Source organism: Megascapheus bottae, chromosome 2, assembly GCF_031878675.1.
Source record: "Megascapheus bottae isolate mThoBot1 chromosome 2, mThoBot2.hap1, whole genome shotgun sequence".
Lineage (NCBI taxonomy): Eukaryota > Metazoa > Chordata > Mammalia > Rodentia > Geomyidae > Megascapheus > Megascapheus bottae.
The window spans coordinates 2,881,557-2,902,889 of NC_143510.1; the positions used below are offsets into that span (position 1 = coordinate 2,881,557).

General features: G+C 39.1%; 1 protein-coding gene and 1 pseudogene across 8 annotated transcripts in view; both read left to right on the top strand.

Annotated features, from left to right (window-relative positions):
• The window catches only part of LOC150066261 (ATP-binding cassette sub-family D member 2-like), a 48,250-nt gene that overhangs the window by 9,879 nt on the left and 17,038 nt on the right, over positions 1-21,333 (top strand). For 4 of the 6 annotated variants that reach the window (XM_090319675.1, XM_090319657.1, XM_090319666.1 and 1 more), the window contains exons 3-6: positions 3,901-4,022; positions 10,460-10,628; positions 11,608-11,702; positions 15,151-15,296. In XM_090319675.1, the coding sequence (XP_090175801.1) occupies positions 3,901-4,022; positions 10,460-10,628; positions 11,608-11,702; positions 15,151-15,296 (532 nt within the window). Of the gene's footprint in view, positions 1-3,900; positions 4,023-10,459; positions 10,629-11,607; positions 11,703-15,150; positions 15,297-19,595; positions 20,336-21,333 lie in introns of those variants that run through there. The other 2 variants (XM_090319639.1, XM_090319648.1) reach the window with 2 other exon arrangements.
• Positions 8,473-10,545, top strand: LOC150066262 (calponin-2 pseudogene; annotated as a pseudogene). Of its 2 annotated transcripts, none has more exons than XR_016532833.1 (2): positions 8,473-9,708; positions 10,460-10,545. The product of XR_016532833.1 is annotated as a calponin-2 pseudogene, transcript variant X1 (transcript). The 2 variants fall into 2 exon arrangements; XR_016532836.1 differs by having other exon boundaries at positions 8,473-9,689.

A 21,333-nucleotide genomic window follows, 5' to 3' on the forward strand; every position in this document is an offset into this window, starting at 1 on the left:
AGGTGCATTCTTGGTGTTGTCCAGTTGTAAGGGTTTTGATAAATGTGTTTTAATATAACATTGGCCCAAAATTCTTTCTTATCCTCTCAGTGAAAAATCCAGTTATGGGACTAGTTTTCAATAGTTATTACCCTCAAAATTGAGAAGTAGCAGTAAAACACATAGAATCTTTAACTTTTCTATAAAGTAGATAAAATATATGTGGCAAGGAAGGAAAAATGTGTTGAGTTAGCATACAGAATAGGTGAATGATTTTAGGTCATGGATCTCTCTTCTCTTCTTTGCCTCTCTCTTTTCCCCTCCCCTCCTCTCTTCTCTTTCCCCTTCCCCTCATCCCATAGAAAGAAAGACTTGAACTTACTAGCCTTCTACTCCTAATTCCTGAATGCTTTGCAGGCAGGTGTGCCATGCCTGGCCTATAGATTTATGTCTCTGACACTAATGAATCTGTCCTTTTCACCAAGGACAGGCTGATGGCTATGACATGTATGATAAAATATTACTGGCACTGCTTTCACAGTACATGTTGCATGAAATCCATGAGAAACTATTTGTTCATGGCTAAAAACATGAAAAGAACCCAGTAGGAACAAATCAGCCAAGAAAGTGAAAATAGCCATTTCATATCGGCTAGTAGTCCAAATGTTATTTTTGTTCTTCTTAGCAGAGATTGCCATGAAAGCTCCTGGACAAAAGCCTTTTCATTTAAATTCATAAAAACCCTAGGATTTTGGATCATTAGGCAGTTTGGGCTCAGAGAGTTTATATTCTCCATGTTTTCACAGATATAGCAATTCACTGCTTTGGTAATTTGCCATGAATCCTATATTTTGTTTTGTTTTTGTGACTAACTAAATCTTACCATATGTGTAACTGTATTAGTCACAATTTCTAGAGTTGAAATCTGGGTGCTGGTGGCTCATGCCTATAATCCTAGCTACTCAGGAGGCTGAGATCTAAGATCACCATTTGAAGTCAACCTAGGCAGCAGTCTTTGAAACTCTTATCTTCAATTTACCACCAAAAGCTTAAGCTGTGGCTTACGTGGTATAGTGCTAGCTTTGAGTACCAGCAATGAAAGTCAGTGGCCAGGTCCTGAATTCAAGCCCTTGGACTGGCATATAACCACATACAAATTCATATTCTCCCCCCCCTCTCTAACACACACACACACACACACACAGGGAAATTCTAAAATTAGTGCGGTGGATGGACACTTGTAATTCAAGTATTTGTTGGATGAAGGCTGAAGGATCACAAATGTGAGGCTCACCTGGGCTGTATAATAAGATCCTGTAGCAAAAAGAAAGAAAGAAAGAAAAAGAAAGGGGAAGAAAGGCAACTCCTTTGTACAATGACCTAAATAAAAAGAGAAAAAACAAAGATTACATTCTTTCACCAATCTATTTTTCTTTCTTTTTAAAAATTTGCTGTGTCTTCATTGTAACAGCAGAAGGTTTCATTGTGACATTTCCCAAGCATGTGTACACAATCCTTGGTTCTATTCATCCATCACTGCTCTTGGCCCCTCTCCACCCTTCTCTCCCATCCTCCCCAAGTAATCTCCTACTCTGTTCACACTACTTAGTCTTTGTTTTGTGATACTTGTTTTTGTGAAACTGGCTTATTTTATTTAACATAATGGTCTCGAGTCCATCTATTTTTCTTTTGTCAGTCATGGGGTTTGAACTCAGGGCCTGGAAGCTGTCCCTGAGCTTTTGTGCCCAAGTCTAGTACTCTAACACTTGGAACAGCAGTTCCACTTCTGGTTTTATATGGTTAATGGGAGGCAAGAGTCTCACAGATTTTCTGCCTGGGCTGACTGTGTACTGCAATCCTCAGATCTGTCTCCTTAGTAGCTACGGTTATCGGAGTGAGACACCAGCACCTGGCTCTCCTCTGCTTTCCTACAAATGGTATAATCTTACTATTTCCAGTGATTGAATCAAACTCCACTGTTCATATGATGATAGGCACCTACCTTGATTCCATAATCTGACTATTAGGAATAGTGCTGTGATAAAAACTGGCATATAGATATTTCTATACTTAACTATATTTACACAGGATCATTTGGAATTCTACTTTTCATTGTTTTGAGGAACCTCCATGCTGAATTCCATGAAGTCCTTGACTGATTCATGTACATATCAGCAGACAGTACCAGTTTCTTTTTCCCGTATCTGTACCAGTATTTGTTGTCATCTGTTTTCTTGATGATAGCAATTCTGATGGGGTGAGGTGGAATCTCAGTGTAAAACTATCTCATAATAATATTGGAATAGAACTTACATATTTGTCACAGGAGCAGAATTTTTAATATAAAATATGAGGAAATAAATATCAAAGTGGCCCCAGAGCTATCTCACATCATTATTGATTTCTTCATTAATTTATAACACTTACTTTGGAATTTGGTTGATAATCTTACTGCAGGCCCAAATAGGGAAGGCTGAAATACTAACCTGATTCAATAATAGTACTAATGAGGCTAGGAATTGGCCTAGTGGTTGAGTGCTTGCCTAGCATGCATGAAACCCTGAGCTTGATTCCCTGGTACCACATATACAGAAAAATCTAGAAGTGGCACTGAAGCTCAAGTGGTAGAGTGCTAGCACTGAGAAACCCCAAGTGCCCAGGTCCTGAGTTCAAGCCCCAGGTCTGGCAAAAAAAATTAGTAATAACTAGAGAAGGTAATGATGCCACAAATGCAGCATTTTCTGTGGACATATATTCGACTAACACTTCATTATTATTTTACTTTTAACCCTGGAACATATTTTGTTGTTGTTGTTGATTGTGGGACTTGAACTCGGGCCGCCGCACCCTGTCCCTGAGCTCTCCAGCTCAAGGTTACCGCCCTGCTTTTGGAGCCACAGCAGATACTTCCAATTTCCTGGTGATTAATTGGAGATAAGAGTCTCTGGGCTTTGAACCAAGATCCTCAAATCCCAGCCTGCTGAGTATCTAGGATTACAGGCTTGAGCCACCATGCCCAGCTTATTTCCCACATTTTAAAGACTTGAAAACAAGTGTGGGGAAGGTGTCTTGTTCTATTTAGCTTCCTACTTTTCCATAAGTAATAGAACCTGAATTCATGCCTCAATCTGATTTCTGGCTTTTAACCAATAACCTAACAGTGTCCATAGGTCCGTCAGTCCATCCGTCTATTCATTCACCCACCTCTTCTCTATACACTATGGAATACTATGTGCTAGGTCCTATACTGAATACTAGGGGTTAAGCATGAAAGGGTTTTGACCCTCAAGAACTGGTAATCCACTGGAAGAGACAAATAAGCCCTTTTCAGAAAAATCTATAATTAAAGTTAAGTTATGTTTTATTCCCCTTAAAGAGGAGAGTTAGCAAAATAAAGAGCCAGGCAATTTTAAAAAAGCACATTAATGTTGGAAGAAATAAACGTGCCAATACCAGAAGACTGACAGAATAGGGCAAAGTTTGGGATACATCTGAATCTTGAGAAAAGCAGAATCTAGACTGAAGGCCAGCTAGTTTGTATTTCTGTTAAAGAAACTACATCATGAATGTTTGTTATATTCACTAATAGTATTTATTGGCCACACCGGTAGTATCTTATTGCGCAGCTACAATGATTAGAGAAGACTGAATATATGAAAAATCAGAAATTACATGAAAGCAATCTCTCATTCCTCTAGATTTAACTGTCTTAGCTCTCCTTTTAGATGATAATAAAAGGAAGCTTCAAATAAAATCTATTTATTCAATACTCCATTTTTAATAATTCATTTCATTTCTAGAAAATTGCTAATACTAATGAAATATTTATGGCTGTTTTCACCATTATTTAGTTGATCTAAAGTAATGCATGGAGCTACTCTGAAAAACAAGAAACTCAGGAGTTGTGTGATTGACTTTTAGATCTAGAGGATGGCCAGAAACAAGCCATGGTCAGTGACCGGACCGAAGCCTTTACCACTGCGCGCAACTTACTTGCTTCTGGAGCTGATGCAATTGAGAGGATCATGTCTTCCTACAAAGAGGTATTGGCCACTTCCTGTCGTTAAAGTAAGATAACACATAAGAAAATCAAACGAAGGGTAAATTTTCAAGTACACATAGTGTTTCAGAAATACCTTTACTCTATCCCAGGTTTTTTTCTTTTCTTTTCTTTTTGTTGCCAGTCCCGGGACTTGAATGCAGAGCACTGTCATTGGGCTTTCTTAAGGCTAGCACTCTACCACATGAGCCACGGCACCACTTAGGGCTTTTTCTATGTGTGTGATACCAAGGAATTGAACCCAGACCCTCACACATGCTAGGCAAGCACTCTACCACTAGGCCAAAACCCTGGCCCCTCTACCCTAGCTTTTAAGAGTACAGGCAAGGTTACGAGTGGCCCCTCCCCCATACATGTCGGCTGGTACATTGGTTGATTCTTCTGGTTTTGTTTTGTTGTTGTTGTTGTTTTTGTCTGTAGAATTACTTATTTGCTTTTAAATTGAAAAAAAATCCCTCAGCTGTGGACTCTAGAACCTGCTTATATTTACATTCTTACATTTGTATTTACTAATTAGGTAAGCTTGGTTCATTTCCCTAAATCCTCTGGTATTTTTATTTACTCATCTGTAAGAAAGGGAAGATCAAGGGCTGCTGCTAGTTAATGAGTGTAGAGCACTGATGATAGTACATTTTCCTTCTTTTGTGGCACTGGGTATGGAACCCAGGGCCTTTTCACTGGCTAGACAAGCCCTCTACCACTGAGCCAGATTCCACAACCCTGGAACAATACACACTTTTGGCATTCAACAAATGTCAGCTAATAATACTTCCGTATCTTGCAAGCTTTTGCCATCCTTCATTGATAAAGTCTCAAACCATTTAGAAAGCCTCTTTCACCCCACCTTCCCTGCAGCTGGCATCTCCTTCTCTGTCTTTACCTGTGTCATCTGACCCACATTGTCCTGTTATCCTATTGACCTGGAGAAGCTTTGCGACAAGGGTTGTCTGAATTACCCTTACATTCCTAATACTCATTTTACTGTTTTGTGTAATATGCATGTGGCTAGGAAAAGTAAAGAATGGTAACAGACATGCATCCCTTAGGGTTAAGATTAAAATCACTTTATTCAACTCAGATTTGCCTCTGAACAATTATTATCGCAATTGATTATTCTTGTGTTTTTCACATCAATATAAATTGCTACAGCCATATTACAGATTTAGTTTCTAAGCTAACCTTGAGGCAACGAGATAATGCAGTTTTGGAATTGTATATTATATTTTATTTTAATATTAAGTGATAATTGAAATTAACTGACAAAACTTGATTCATCCATATTAAAACACTCTCAAGTTTAGGAAATGGTATCATTTAATCAGTCTAGGTTATCTCTAATCCAAAAAATGACTGAATTCTGCCTTAAATGCCTCTACTTGTTTTTTTGTTTGTTTTTTGTTTTTTGTTTTTGTCCTGGGGCTTGAACTCAGGGCTTGTGCACTGTCCTTGGGCTTTTTCAAGGCTAGTGCTCTACCACTTCAGCCACTGCACCACTTCCAGCTTTTTTTTCATATATTTTTTATTGTAATTAATAGAAGGGTTACATTATATTCACCACATAGAAGGTGCATTACTTCGCAAACATTAATACCCTTTCTCACGTTTTGGTCCCCATTTCCCCTCCCCCATTCCCACCCCGCATCTAATATATTGTACATATGTCTATTTGGTTATTTGAAATAGGATAGGGAAGGGGGGAATCCAGCATTTTTTTTCTATGTATGTGGTACCAAGGAATCGAACCTGGGTCTTCGTGCGTGCTAGGCAAGCACTCTACCACTAGGCCAAACTCCCAGCCCTGCCTCCATTTATTTTGAAACATATAATTATACTTCTTAAAAGTTATGCACTAAGCCAGGCCCTGGTGGTTCACACCTATAATCCTACTACTCAGAAGGCTGAGATCTGAGGATTATAGTTTGAAGCCAGCCTAGGCAAAAAAGTCTAAGATGCTTATCTTCAATTATCCACCAGTCAGAAGTGAAGTTGTGGCTCAAGTGATAGAACACTAGCTTAGGAACAATGTGCCCAGGCCCTGAGTGCAAACCCCAGGAGTGGTGTACATGCATGTGTGTGTATACACACACACACACACACACACACACACACACACACACACACAAAGGAACAGTACTGTGTAGTGCTGTGGTTACACAGGCCATTGCTATGCCTTCTTTGTTGACTCCAGAGAAGCTGGATTCCTTTTATAGTCAGTTTCTGGGACAAGTCCTTTGACTTTTTTTTTGGTTGATCATGGAGCTTGAAAACTGGGCCTGGGCACTGTCCCTGAGTTCTTTAGCTCAAGGCTAGTGCTCTACCTCTTTGATCCACAGCACCACTTCTGGTTTTTGTGGTGGTTAATTGGAGATAAGAGTCTCATGGATTTTTGTGTTTTGTCTGGGTTTGAATTGTGATTTTCAGATCCCAGTCTCGTGAGTAGCTAGGATTACAGATGTGAGCCACCAGTTCCTAGCTAAGTCCTGTGTCTTAAATCTCCAAATAATTTGTTCATGGACACATTCTGAAGTTTTCTGAAGGCACAACCTGCCTATACCACCCTCTATCCAAGTCTACTTACTCATTAATGCCTACCTTGTTTATTGCATTTGGATTTTGGACGTTGTATTTTTCTTATTCAAATATTAGTCCGTCTTTCTTTCTTTCTTTCTTTCTTTCTCTTCTCTCTCTCTCTCTCTCTCTCTCTCTCTCTCTCTCTCTCTCTCTCTGTCTCTCTCTCTCTGTCTGTCTGTCTGTCTTTATTTCCCTCCTTCCCTCCCTTCCTCCCTCTCTTTCTCTTTGTTGGTCGGGGGGCTTGGACTGTGGGCTTGGGTGCTATCCCTGAGCTCTTCAGCTCAAGGCTACCGCCCTACTTCTTGAGCACAGCACCACTTCAGTTTTCCAGTGGTTAACTGGAGATAAGAGTCGCATGGTCTTTAGTTCCCCAGGCTGGCTTTGAACCTCAAACCTCAGATCTCAGCCTCCTGAGTAGTTAGGATTTCAGGCATGAACCACCTGGCCCAGGCCCATGTTTCTTTTGAATACAGATTTGGTTAAGCTTTAACTTTCTTTTTCTCTACTTTCAAATATAAAACTCTCTTTAAGGCATGGTCCTGGAAATGTAAACACAACTACATAGACATAAAAATTTATGACTGTAGACATAATGTTTTATTACATAGATTAATATGTATATATGACATACAAAACCCTCAGCCTAATTTTAATTATGTTCTAAAATCTTAAGTGCCAGTGATTGTATATAGAGATTCCCTTCTTGAATTTGTTAAATACGTTATTTGAAATATGATGTCAAAATCAATGTTAATAAATTCTTTAATAAAAAAACTCTTTAAGGTAGCAGTTTAGAAATTATCCTTTTAATAGTTATTAACATAAGCAAACAAAAATGAAATGGCAGTGTTATTATTTTCATTCAGTAGATAGCTTTTTGTGGGGAGGGTCGGTCTTAGAGTTTGAACATATGGCCTTGTTCCTGTGTGCAGGTACTATCTAATCCCTGACTTTCTAATACTATGGAAAGGAAATTTGTCGTATGAACATGGGCCATGACAGAAGTATGGTAACAAGATCCTTAAGACTCATTTCTCATTTTGAAGCTTAACATTCATTATGTGTTTTAAAATCCCAATGAAATTTGCATTAATACAGATTGCATTACTTATGCCTATAGTCTTAGCTACACAGGAGTCTGAGGTCTGAGAATCATGGTTCAAAGCCAGCCCCAGCAGACATCTGTGAAACTCTTACCTTCAATTAACCACCAGAAGTGGTGCTGTTGCTCAAGTGGTAGAGTGCTAGCCTTAAGCAAAAGAAGCTCAGGGACAGTGCCCAGGCCTTGAGTTCAAGTCCCAGGACTGGTATGCCCTTGTGCATGCATACACACACACACGCACACACACACACACACACACACACACAAAATTACATTGATATCTAGCTTTATTATTGCCTTGGGTAAGCTTTTAAAAATCTTTTACTGATATTAGTTATGAAATGTATTATCTACTTCTCATGTATAATAAAATAGAATCTTTAATGTTATATCAAGCCAGGCTCTCTTGGCACACACCCGTAATCTTAACCTGCTCAAGAGACTGAGATCTGAGGACTCCATGAGAGTCTTATCTCCAATAATTTACATAGAAAAAGCTAGAAGTAGCATTGTGGCTCAAGTGGTTGAGCACTCACTAGCTTTGAGCAAAGGAAGCTGAGACACAGCGCCTAGACCCAGAGTTCAAGCCCCAGGAATGGCAAAAGTAAAAATAAAAAATTACATCAAGAAGCACCTATAATCTACTTATTTTAAAGCTTATGGTGCCCGCCGCACCGCCGGACCCCGCCGCCGCCGCATCCCGTCCCGGTCCCGCCACACAGCAGTCCCGCCTGCTATGAGCTCCATGCAGTTCAACAAGGGACCTTCATAAGGACTTTCGGCCGAAGTCAAGAACCGGCTCCTGTCCAAATACGACCCCCAGAAGGAGGCAGAGCTCCGCAGCTGGATCGAAGGACTCATGGGCCTCTCCATCGGGCCCGACTTCCAGAAGGGTCTGAAGGATGGAGTTATCCTGTGCACACTCATGAACAAGCTGCAGCCAGGCTCTGTCTCCAAGATCAACCGCTCCATGCAGAACTGGCACCAGCTAGAAAACCTCTCCAACTTCATCAAGGCCATGGTCAACTATGGTATGAACCCTGTGGACCTGTTTGAGGCCAATGACCTGTTCGAGAGCGGGAACATAACTCAGGTTCAGGTGTCACTTCTCGCACTGGCAGGGAAGGCCAAGACAAAAGGACTGCAGAGTGGCGTGGACATTGGAGTCAAGTACTCAGAGAAGCAGCAGCGGAACTTTGATGATGCCACCATGAAGGCCGGCCAGTGCGTTATTGGGCTGCAGATGGGTACCAACAAATGTGCCAGCCAGTCGGGGATGACAGCCTATGGCACCAGGCGACACCTCTATGACCCCGAAAACCACATCCTGCCTCCCATGGACCACTCCACCATCAGCCTGCAGATGGGCACAAACAAGTGTGCCAGTCAGGTGGGCATGACTGCTCCAGGGACCCGACGACATATCTACGACACCAAGCTGGGAACGGACAAGTGTGATAACTCCTCCATGTCGCTGCAGATGGGTTACACTCAGGGTGCCAATCAGAGCGGCCAAATCTTTGGTCTGGGCCGCCAGATATACGACCCCAAGTATTGCCCACAAGGCTCTGTGGCGGATGGGATGCCACCTGGTGCCAGCGATGACTCCAGGGAGGCCCCAGAGTATCCACCCTACCAGGAGGAAGCTGGCTACTGAAGCACCCCAGAAAGTCAACTGTCTGTTGCAGCACCTTATCTGGGGTTTTGGGAGGTCCTGTGGGTTTATTTTTCCTTTTCTAATTCTTCTTTCTTAAACATTGACTGCCACCCATGGAGGGTCTGTCTGTAGGTGATTGGGGCTGCTCTTACCTATTCTGCCAGGATGTCCCATCCTGGGCAGAAGTGAGGGAGTCAGTGGGTGGGGCATGTTGCCTGGCAACAAATTTCCCAGAAGGCTCTAAGGTAGGGAGGGCCAGTTATGGGCCAGCCCCCAAATGACTTCCTGTTTCCTCATCTCTTCATCAACTTGTGGTTTCTGTAAGGCAGAAGTTTCTAGGTAATTTTAAGGAAAGAAAACATTGTGTGTGTGTGTGTGTGTGTTGTTTTTCTGCCAATATTGAGGCTTGAGCTCAAGGACTGGGTTCTGTCCCTTAACTTTATCTACTCAAGGCTAGCAGTCTACCACTTGAACCACAGCTCTACTCCTGGCTATTTTGTGGTTAATTGGAATTAAAAGAGTTCCATGGGCTTTCCTGCCTGGTTGGCTTTGAACTGGGATCCACAGCTCTCAGCCTCCTGAGTAACTGTGATTATAGGTAGGAGCCACAGTTTCCCCTGTTATTTCTTTCCTTTTTTGGGGGAATGGGGCAAGGTTAGTAGAGAGGAATGCTGGGTAGTTGACACCCCCCCCCAGAGTGGGGGAAGCCCAAAATATTGTAGACCTCTTAAGGACAAGGTTTCCCTAATATTCCCTGATGAACAACTCTAACCTCTCTCAGCAGCCTAGTGGGGAAACTGAGGCCAGACAGCCCAGTAGCGTTCGGAATGTTTCTCACAAGTGCCTCCCCAGGCCGCTCGGGTCTTCCCATTTTGAGTCTGACTAGTTCCACTGTGGCCTTCTCTTCTCTATCTGCCCCACTATACTGCCCACTGTCCCCCCTCTCTAGCCCAGGGGCCCTTGGACTTTTAAGATAATGTGAAATACTTAGTGTGGACCAAAAGCAATAAAAACCTCCATTTTTAATGAAAAGAAATAAAGCTTATGGTGGATATAGTAACTTAATTTTATCGCTTCATATTAATTTTAGGTCACTGAATTAGCAGGCTATACTGCTCGAGTGTACAATATGTTTTGGGTGTTTGATGAAGTGAAGAGAGGCATTTATAAAAGAGCTGCTGTCATTCAAGAGCCTGAAATTCAGAGCAAGAATGAAACTAACATAGAATTACCCCTCAGTGACACACGGGAAATTAAAGGTATGAATCCCAACTGCTTTTTATACTTTTCTTATATTTAAGTATTATTTTATCAGCAGAACTAAAGAGATTTTTTTGGAAGATAGCTTTTAATATTTATAAGGGACCAGTATTTTATAAGCAATGTTACATAAGCTTCAATCCCTAAAATGAGCACTGCAGTGTGAAGAGCAGTAACTAGATACCATAAAAATATTATACTACTTTTACTTAAGAAAACATTTCCAGAATTTTATTTAGAAACATTTGGCTGAATAAATGATTTGCTCGTAAAATTCAATTGCCAAATCGAATTAGAACAGATGTTAAATTGTTTTTCATTTTTTTCTGTATCTAAACTTGTTTGGTCACTATGTATGAAAATATGTTATCCAATTTCTTTTTTTTTTTTTTGCCAGTCCTGGGCTTGGGCTCAGGGCCTGAGCACTGTCCTTGGACTTTCTCAAGGCTAGGGCTCTACCACTTGAGCCACAGCACCACTTCTGGCTTTTTGCTATGTATGTGGTACCGAGGAATTGAACCCGGGTCTTCGTGCATGCTAGGCAAGCACTCTACCACTAGTCCAAACTCCCAGCCCGTTATCCAATTTCTTAATTCTGTTTTTGGAGTTTTTTTTTTGTAAGAAAGAATGATTCAGGGAAAATTGGCTGTTAAAACATATGACTGAGCTATGAAAGATTGCATTTAGCTGTGTTATCATAATGATGTTGACATTGCACTATTATAAAATAATGCTTCTCAGAAAGATTTCCTAAACAGATGTGTCAAAAATATACTATACGTTATTTAGTATTAGTATACTAAATAGATGTGTCAAAAATATTAAACATCATTTCATATCTTTATATTTTCCTAGGAGTTGTTAACATGAATTTTCTGTATCACTACCTCTACCCATTATACTACATTATACCTTGAGCTATTTAATTAGCAGTAAACTGTGATAGCTTTTGTAACTTAAGCTCATCCTTAATTATAGGAAAAGTTATTGATGTGGATCATGGAATTATATGTGAAAATGTTCCCATAATTACGCCAGCAGGAGAAGTGGTGGCTTCCAGTCTAAACTTCAAAGTAAGATGATATTCACAAACCCTCTGATTGTTGCTGTCACACTGGTACATAGGTTTTAACTCAGAATTCATGTCCCTTATGTTAAATGCTTGGAGGAGTGTGAAAGGAGGAGAAATCAAGAAAGATATGCATAGTGGCTCAGGCACAGAAACAGTTACCTTCTAGGAGCAGAAAGAAGAGAAATTTCTGCTGCTTTATTATCAGGTTGAAAATCAGTGCCCTGAGAGCCTATGCCAGGTAACATAGGGGAACAATAGAAAAATTCTTTATAAATTAATATATGAAAATACTAGTTTTCCTTACAGAAACTGAAAAATAATGGGACTATTGTAATATGTTCAGTAACCACATTTACGATTAGGAGAAAGCAGCAGAAGTTACACAGAATTAAATTTGGCTTGGCTTTCTTTGGAAAATAACCAATTATTTAATACTTTTTATACTACTTGTGCCACAGCTACTCTCCTGGCTTTTTGCTGGCAAAAACAAACAAACAAAAAACAGTCTCATGGATTTTTAATTAATTAATTTTTTTCTTTTTTGTCAGTAGTCTTGAACTTGGGGCTTGGGTACTGTCCCTGAGTTCTTCAGCTCAAGGCTGACACTCTACCACTTGAGCCACAGTGCCACTTCTGGTTTTTTGGGTGTTAATTAGAGGTAAGAGTCTCATGGACTTTCGTGCCTGGGCTGATTTTGAAGTGGGATCCTCAGATCTCAGCCTCTTGAGTAGCTACGATTACAGGTGTTAGACACTGATGCTCAGCTCTCATGGATGTTTATAATCAAGGTGACTTTGAACTGCTATCCTCAGATCTAGTCTCCTGAGTATAGAGAGGATTGTAGGCATGAGCCACTAGTGCTCAGTTAGTATGAATATTTGGCATAAGTTCTCTGGCTTGCTGTTCACAGTATGCAGTAAAAAGCATTTTCACTTACTGAATTTTCTTCTACAAGTGGTATTTTTAATTTTGGAGGTAGAATAAAATAGAATGATAATCCTTTCCTCTAGAAAGCTATTTATTTTAAATCAATACAGGGGCAACAAAACTTTCTATTATATTTTACATAAAAATATAACTCTCTAAGTTAGAAATCAATAATTCTAAAAGAGGAGTATCTTTTAAAATATTTTGTGAATGCAGGTCTCGGCATCGTATATATCTTTAAAATGTCACTTGGGAAACATAGAAACTTGTATAAATTCAAACTTCCTTAATCTTGTCTAGTGAAAGAGTAGGCATATCATAAAATGAGTTTATTCAAGGTTTGTTGCAGGATTTTCTTTGATACGATGCCCTTCATCTTTGAGTTTTCAGTATTGAAAATTCCTTGTCACTGATGTTGGATATTAATATCCATTCACTACAAAGCTACAGCTACAGATAACCTGAAGATTTTTTTGCCTCTCATGCTTTCATATTGTATTCTTGTTGGTTTTCTCATTGACTATAAAAACTATTTGTTCTTAGGAAAAAGCAAATCAACTTTAAATGATGTTCCTTTTCCTTATTCACAGTATCTTTAACTTAATACAGTAATACACCTTCTTCATCCTACTGAACATAGTAGATGTTCATGAAATTTATTCAAACTTAAATTTAAAAATATGATAAACAAGCCTGGCAACAGTGGCTCATGCCTATAATCCTAGCTACAGATGAAGCTGAGACCTGAAGGATAACAGTTTGAAGCCAGGCCCATACAGAAAAGTTTGTGAGTCTCTGACTCTAATTAACAAACAATATACTGCACTGAAGGCTTGGCTCAAGTGGTAGAGTGCCAGACCTAAGCAAGGAAACCAACTGGAAGCATGAAACCTTTGACTCAAGTTCAAGTCACAGGAAAAAGTAATTAATAATTAAAATAGAAGAGCTAGTGCTCACACCTGTAATTCTAGCTACTCAGGAGACTGAGATCTGAGAATCACAGCTCAAAGACAGCCCAGGCATGAAAGTCTGTAAGAGACTTTTATCTCCAATTAACCATCAGGAAACCGGAAGTGGCTCTGTAGCTCAAGTGGTAGAACCACTGGCATTGAGCTGAAGAGCTCAGGAATAATGCCCAGACTCAGAGTTCAAGCCTCGTGACCAACAAATACAAAATAAAAGAAACTATCTAAGATAATATTTTATCATTGAATACTGTAAAGCATGGAATATTTATGTATGTAGAGAATGACTCACTTATATATGCATATATAAGTGCATATACATGTATTCATGTGTATGTATGTGCATACATACAGTTTTCCCATCAGGTATCTTGTAGTAATCAGTTTCAAGACACCTTGTGGTTATCAAAATTTGTTGATACTCAAGTCCCTCATATAAAGTGGTGCACATAAACCAGGTGCAGTGGCTCCTGCCTGTGACCCTAGCTACTCAGGAGGCTGAGATGTGAGGATCACAGTTCAAAACCAGCCCAGGCACTAAAAAGTCCATGTGACTCTTGTCTCCAATTAACCACCAAAAAACCAGAAGTGGCACTGTGCCTCGAAGGGTAGGGCAGTAACCTTGAGCTGAAGAGCTCAGAGACAGTGCCTAGGCCCAGAGTTCAAGTCCCATGATCAACAATAAAATAAAATAAAATGGCACATAGAAAAACATGTCTGTTTTTAGAGCAGGTACAATTTTTTTCTCTTTAACCCACAGTTATTGTGTTCTCAATTCTAGAACTTGTGAGTATTGAGAACAGACTACATATATTTTCTCATCTTAGTTTTGGTAAATCTATTTTCTACATCTGTGAACAAAACAGAATTTGACTCAGACTGGACTTTTTGTGATGGCTGAAATGCAAAATTGGTTACTTTGGCTCTTCAGAAAACTGTGCTTTACAGAGTAACAGTTGAATTTTTACACTTAATATAAAGCAATTATTTTTGCAGTTATTTTTACATTCAATATAAATCTTAATCAACTATTAATATGAAATTTACTATATTTTAATGCAGATGTCATAATTTCTCTCATGTGATTGTATCACCTTGTATGTGTAGTTATGTGATAATAAAAGTTCAGTGAAAACATTGGAAGCCAGGCAATGATAGGATCATGTCTATAAACCTAGCTACTTGGGATGCTGCGATCTGAGACATCTTGGACAGAAAAGTGAGAGTTTTATTTCTAATTAACCTGCAAAAAGCCTGAAGTGGAGTTGTGGCTCAAGTGGTAGAGTATAAAAAGGATAAGTGCTAGTCCCAGTATTGGCACAAAAAAAATTTGTTCTAAGAAATTCATCTTCTTTGCAATTAAATTATGCTGCTTTTCATTTTAGATACTAATTAAAGCAAAACTGGAGATTCTCAACCTTGGTCCATTTTTCTTTGATTTCTTGTCCATCAGAGGTCATGTGATTGAATGTTCTCAAAAAATTTTACAAAAGCACTTTTAAATGCTGCCAAAATAATTTTAAATATTCTAGTTTTTAATTTGATTTCTCACTTTAGGTACAAGAAGGAATGCATCTTTTGATAACTGGTCCCAATGGCTGTGGGAAAAGTTCTCTCTTCCGAATTTTAAGTGGGCTCTGGCCTGTATATGAAGGGACCCTCTACAAACCACCTCCTCAGCACATGTTCTATATCCCACAAAGGTAGGTCTCCCCACCCCCCCTCTCTCTATGTATATGTGTATAATATATATATATATATATATATATATATACACATCATCCAGGGCTGGGAATGTGGCTTAATGGTAGAGTGCTTGCCTAGCATGCATGAAGCCCTGGGTTCGATTTCTCAGTACCACATACACACAAAAAAAGCTGGAAGTGGCACTATGGCTCAAGTGGTAGCATGGAAGCCTGAGCAAAAAGAACTCAGGGACAGTGCCCAGGCTCTGAGTTCAAGCCTCAGGACTGGCAAAAAAAATCCTTTCACTCTTAATTTATCTTCATTCTTCACACACTCTTGGATTGATAAATCTCGTGGATATTTTCACTGAAAGATCTACTAAGGAAATAAAAATTCAATCACCCCAATTTGATTATAATAGTTTCTGGCACAAAATTGTTACTTTTTATTCTCACATCTGGTGAAATATAACGAATACTCAGGGACTATAGATGTTTGCCTGAGGGATTAGCAAACTATTGCAAAGGATGGACTGCCTTAGATGTGAAATTCTCACAAAGTCCTGAGTACTCAGATAGTTTACCTATCTCTCCATTAAGCTTGTCAGCATTCTTCCACTCTAAAATTGCCCATTAATTATTTATTTATTTATTTGTATTTTTTATTGTAATTAATAAAAGGGTTACATGATATTTGCCAGATAGAAGGTGCATTAATTCACGTACATTGATACCCTTTCACATGTCTTGGTACCCATTTCCCTTCCCCCCCCCACCCCTCACCCGTCTTGGTTTTCCCCCCTTCCCTATCAAATTTCAAATAACCAAATACAAAGAAATTCAATATATCAGATAACAAAGTGAGATACTATAACAATATGAGATAACGAAGGGACAGCAAAGGAGATGAGAGACAACATAGTAAATTAAGGACAACAATCATTCGTTATATGGCTTTTGTTTCACTATCCTGGAGGTCCTTTCAATTAGCTTCACATTATATGTCCTTATATATCAACATTTTGCTCTATTACAAATCTCTGCTAGGAGAGCCCAAGGTTTCTACTGATTATGACGAGTGAGGGAAACCATTGAGCCTAAGTTCCTTTGAGTCTGGCTTACTTCACTTAATATGATTTTTTCTAAGTCTTTCCATTTCCTAACAAATGGGGCGATGTCATTCTTTCTGACAGCAGCATAGAATTCCATTGTGTACAAATACTACAACTTGTTGATCCACTCATCAACTGAGGGGCATCTAGGTTGGTTCCATATCTTTGCTATGGTGACTAGTGCTGCAATGAACATTGTTGTGCTAGTGGATTTAGTATGCCCTTGTTTCTGGATGGTTGGGTAAATGCCAAGTAGTGGAATTGCTGGGTCATAGGGGAGTTCTATGTTTAGCCTTTTGAGGCACTGCCACACTGCTTTCCATAGTGGTTGAACGAGTTTGCACTCCCACCAACAGTGTAGTAGTGATCCCTCCTGGCCACATCCCCTCCAGCATCTGTTGTTATTCGTTTTCCTGATCCTGGCCATTCTAACTGGAGTGAGGTGGAATCTTAGAGTTGTTTTGATTTGCATTTCTTTTATGACCAGAGATGTTGAGCATTTCTTCATGTGTCTATAGGCCATAAAATTTGCCCATTTATGTTGAAGAGTTTCTGGGAAAAGTATTATGACTGTGCTTCATGAGTAACAATTTTAAGTATTTTAATTAAAATTGGTTTAAAACTGAAAATGTTGCCATAGGGAAAGAACATTTCTTCCTGTGATATGTTCAGCTGTCTTCCCTCATAATGCTTTGGAAGTGCCACACACAATGAAACAGAGGCAGGATTTTATTTATTTTTTGATAAGATGAAATGGGGCTTGAACAAAAGACATTCTTCATGTACTTCTGGACCAGTAATTTTTCCATGCTTTATTACTAAGGGTTAAATAACCTTGAATGATAAAAACCAAATGAGACAATAAGGCCCTGAGTTTAAGTACTAATATTGGTGCCCAAGTGTGCATGTGTATGCACACACACTCATGCACACACACTCATGCACACACACACACACACACACAGAGACACACACACACAGACACATCCACAAAGTTCAAATTTCAGGAATTATAGTAAGTAGAATATTCTTAATTTTGTACTCATGTTGTAAGGCGTAGAATCATGAGGAAAAATGGTCTCAATAATATCTGTTCTCTTAAGGTAAATCAAAGAATATAGTGAATTTAATATCTTAGCTCTTGTAGAGTCTGTATTAGTATGAAAGAAACAGTTCTTGACTAGACCTTTGGCCTTACTGACTTAAGAAATTTCCAAGCAATGAATAAATTTTTAAAAGTGCATGTTTGCCCAAAGGGAGACCTGTTATTTTGCAACAAACAAATAACTTACTTGTGAAACTTTTCCCAAGCAAAAAGGTCAAATGCAACCTAGTTAAGAAGAAAAATAAGAGAAAGATGTCTACATTTGAAGGCTAAACTGTTTTAAAATAATTAGTTTATAGTCATTTTTACCTTACTTCTGTAGTTCTTAGGATCATGAAAATTCGCAGTATATGTTTACATTTTCTAATAAGATCTCTTTTTTTTTGTCAGTCCTGGGCTTGAGCTCAGGGCCTGAGCACTGTCCTTGGACTTTCTCAAGGTTAGAGCTCTACCACTTGAGCCTCAGCACCACTTCCGGCTTTTTTCTATGTATGTGGTAGCAAGGAATCGAACCCAGGCCTTCGTGCATGCTAGGCAAGCACTTTAACCACTAGGCCAAACTCCTGGCCCCATAAGATCTCTTTTTAAAAGGTATAAGTTTATTTAAATGTGTATGTAAACTGAAAGAGGTTTATTTCTTATACTTTAAAAGCTGGTATTTTCTCAAGTAAAATTCAAGGTAATTTTATATGCAATACAACTTATTTTGAAATATGTGTCAGGAAATAACCTTCTGTTCTTAGGCTGTTTTCATTAATGAATATCTTAATTGAGTTTTATATTACTGTATAGCATGGGGATCTAGATTAATTTCTTGTTTGGCAGGGATAAAAAGGAAAAAATCAATATACAAGTGAGGCAAATGTCAACTGCACAAGTCAGAAAACAAATTTCACAGTTCACTTTTTATTTAAGTTTTATGTAATACTTCCTGGTAGGTAACGGGTGGCTATCTGTGCATTGATCAAATACAAAAGTACATGAATAGTTACTGCATGTAGAAAATTGAATAGTTTTTATAACCGTAGACTTCTAATAGCACCACTCAGTATACAAAAGGAAAACATTCTTGTTAGACATATTAAGCCACTAAACCCTGAACAATTTCTTAGTATGTGTTAGATATTCAATAGATATTTGCTGAGAGAAAAACATCATATTTAAGGCTACTTACTTTTTAACCAGCTCTGTGCACGTGTGCTAACACACACACACACACAGAGCTATTGGCAGTTTATAAGCTGGGTCACCTAAATTTCTGGGAAATTGTGCAAGCATGTATATGTTTTCCCAGTTGGAGTCTCCTGATATTTTAGCAATGTTAATAATGAGAACCAGAGAAAATAAAACTTGGGTGTAGGCCAAGAGTACAGAGATGTGCTATATTAATGTAATTTTGAGACACTCTTGCCTCACCCATCTTAATTAATGGTAGAATATAATAACTACAGGAACATGTGGGAAAAGCCCATCTCATCTACAATGTAGACTAGCACTTTACATCCCTGGGATGACAGATGGCAAAATACTGAATTGTGTTCAGATAGTATCTTTGAAAACTATTTTGACAACTGTCATCTGTTAGAGACTGCATTTCCTAAGCAAAGTGATTATCCTGCTTACACTGGTGAGTAGGGTTCCTTGCTGGAGTAGCAGCCCTGACCGTCAAGCAAAGCCTTTCCCTTGAATGTCGGTACTGTTTTGTCAATTCTTTTTTTTTTAATTTTTTATTGTATTTAATAAAAGGGTTACATGATATTTGCCAGATAGAAGGTGCATTAATTCACATACATTGATACCCTTCTACATGTCTTGGTCCCCATTAACCTCCCCCCCACCCCCCCTTCCCTGTCCAATTTCAAGTAACCAAATACAAATGTATCCAATATATCAGATAACAAAGTGAGATATTGTGACAATATGAGATTCTTAGTGTGGTATCTCTCTGCCTTCCAAAGTCCCTAGATGGAACTGTGAACCTCTGCTCTTGATTCCACTCCCCCAATAACTGATGGCCCTTCCCTAGCTCACTTATCCCCAGTGAGCTTTCGTAATCAGCTACCAGAGCTCCACAAGTCAGCCTTCTGTGCATTTATTTAGTTCACCTTCTAACAGAACAGAATGTGCTACCCATCACCAAAATGAGAACCGGAAGTAGCTGCCAGCGAGGAGAAGGAAAGACAGGAAGCAGTTGGTGTCTACTAACAGGAGGTCACAAAGTGCAGCCTTCCTCTGTACTGCAGAGGTGCTCTTTCATTCACCACAGGACGTCCACCACTGTGTAATTCTACCTCAGTTCTCCTTTGCTCATTACTCTTGGCAGAAATGGCTCAGGAGAGGATGTGTTTATTTTTTTTAATTATCTGTAAGTAAGTTGTACCAAGAGGTTTTTGTTCCAACATGTAAATTGATGAGTACGATGAATCTTGATCATCACTCCTTCTATCATGCTTTTCCATCTCTATGAATTCCACCCACAGCTCAAGTGATCTGGTTCCATGTTTCACATCTGTACATTGAATGTTATGACTATATTCTCCCACTCTTCTTATCATTTGTCTACACCCCTAACCCTTGATCTCTTCCCCAATACCTCAAGTTCTACTATCCTCCTATTTATTTAGTCAGTCATGAAGCTTGAACTCAGGGCCTGGGCCCTGTCCCTGAGCTTTTCTGCTCAAGGTTAACATTCTACTACTTTGAGCCATGGCTCCACTTCTGGTCTTCTGGTGATTAATTGGAAATAAGAGTCTCATAGACTTTCCTGCCTGGTCTGGCTTCAAAATTAGAGGCATGATCCACCAGCACCCAACTCATTTATTTTCTTTATATTGTATGTCAGTTGGTCAAAGTAGTTACACCATTTGAATTCTCTACTGCATATACCATACTTTAGTTAATATACATTAATGTATGTATGCATATGACCCTGTATATGTTTACATGTAAATTTATACATTATACCTAACTTCCACATACGAGAGAGAAAACACATACTTTTTGTTTCTCTGGGCCTGACCTTACTTAACATAAATTTTTCCAAGTCTGTTCATTTCTCTTCCTGATGGATGAGTGTACATATATCCCATTGTATACATATATCACATTTTTTGATATACTCATCCATTCAGGAGAGAAATTCTACCTGCTCAGATTCCAAGTCCAACAAGATCTGAAATGGATTCAGATGAATCAGAATTGTGGATGAAGATATGAGACATAAATTTCCATCCATTTGTATCACACATGGAATCTGAGAGGTAGAAAGTGGGGATGGTATTATAATTTTGAACTAAATTAAATTGATTAGCTTTCATTTGTTTGCTGGCAACTCAATCCAGGGCCTCATGCATACTGAGCCCTCGATCTTATTTGGCACCTATAGCAGGGACACATTTTTAAAAGGGAAGAGAAAGGAAAAGACAGAACAGCATAGCAAAGAAACTCAGCTTTATGTATCAGGAAGGTTATTATACCTCTATTTTAACTGACTAATTGTGCTAATTGGTAGAAGATTCCATGGAAGTTAAATGATATCATGATCTTTCTCACTGAACTGCCTACATCTCCTGTGGTCTCTCACATGATCATGAACTAAATTCAGTGAAAGCCCGAAAGGAAGCCATGAACCAGGGTCTCACACCTGTAATCCTAACTGCCCAGGAGATCTAAGGATCACTGTTTGAAGCCTGCCTGGGAAGAAAAATCAGAGAGATTCTTATCTCCAATTAACCAGCACAAAACTAGAAGTGGAGGTGTGACTTACATGGTTGAGAAAACCAGCGTTGACCAGAAAAAGCCAAATGAGAGTGTGAGGCCCTGAGTTCAAGAACTGGAG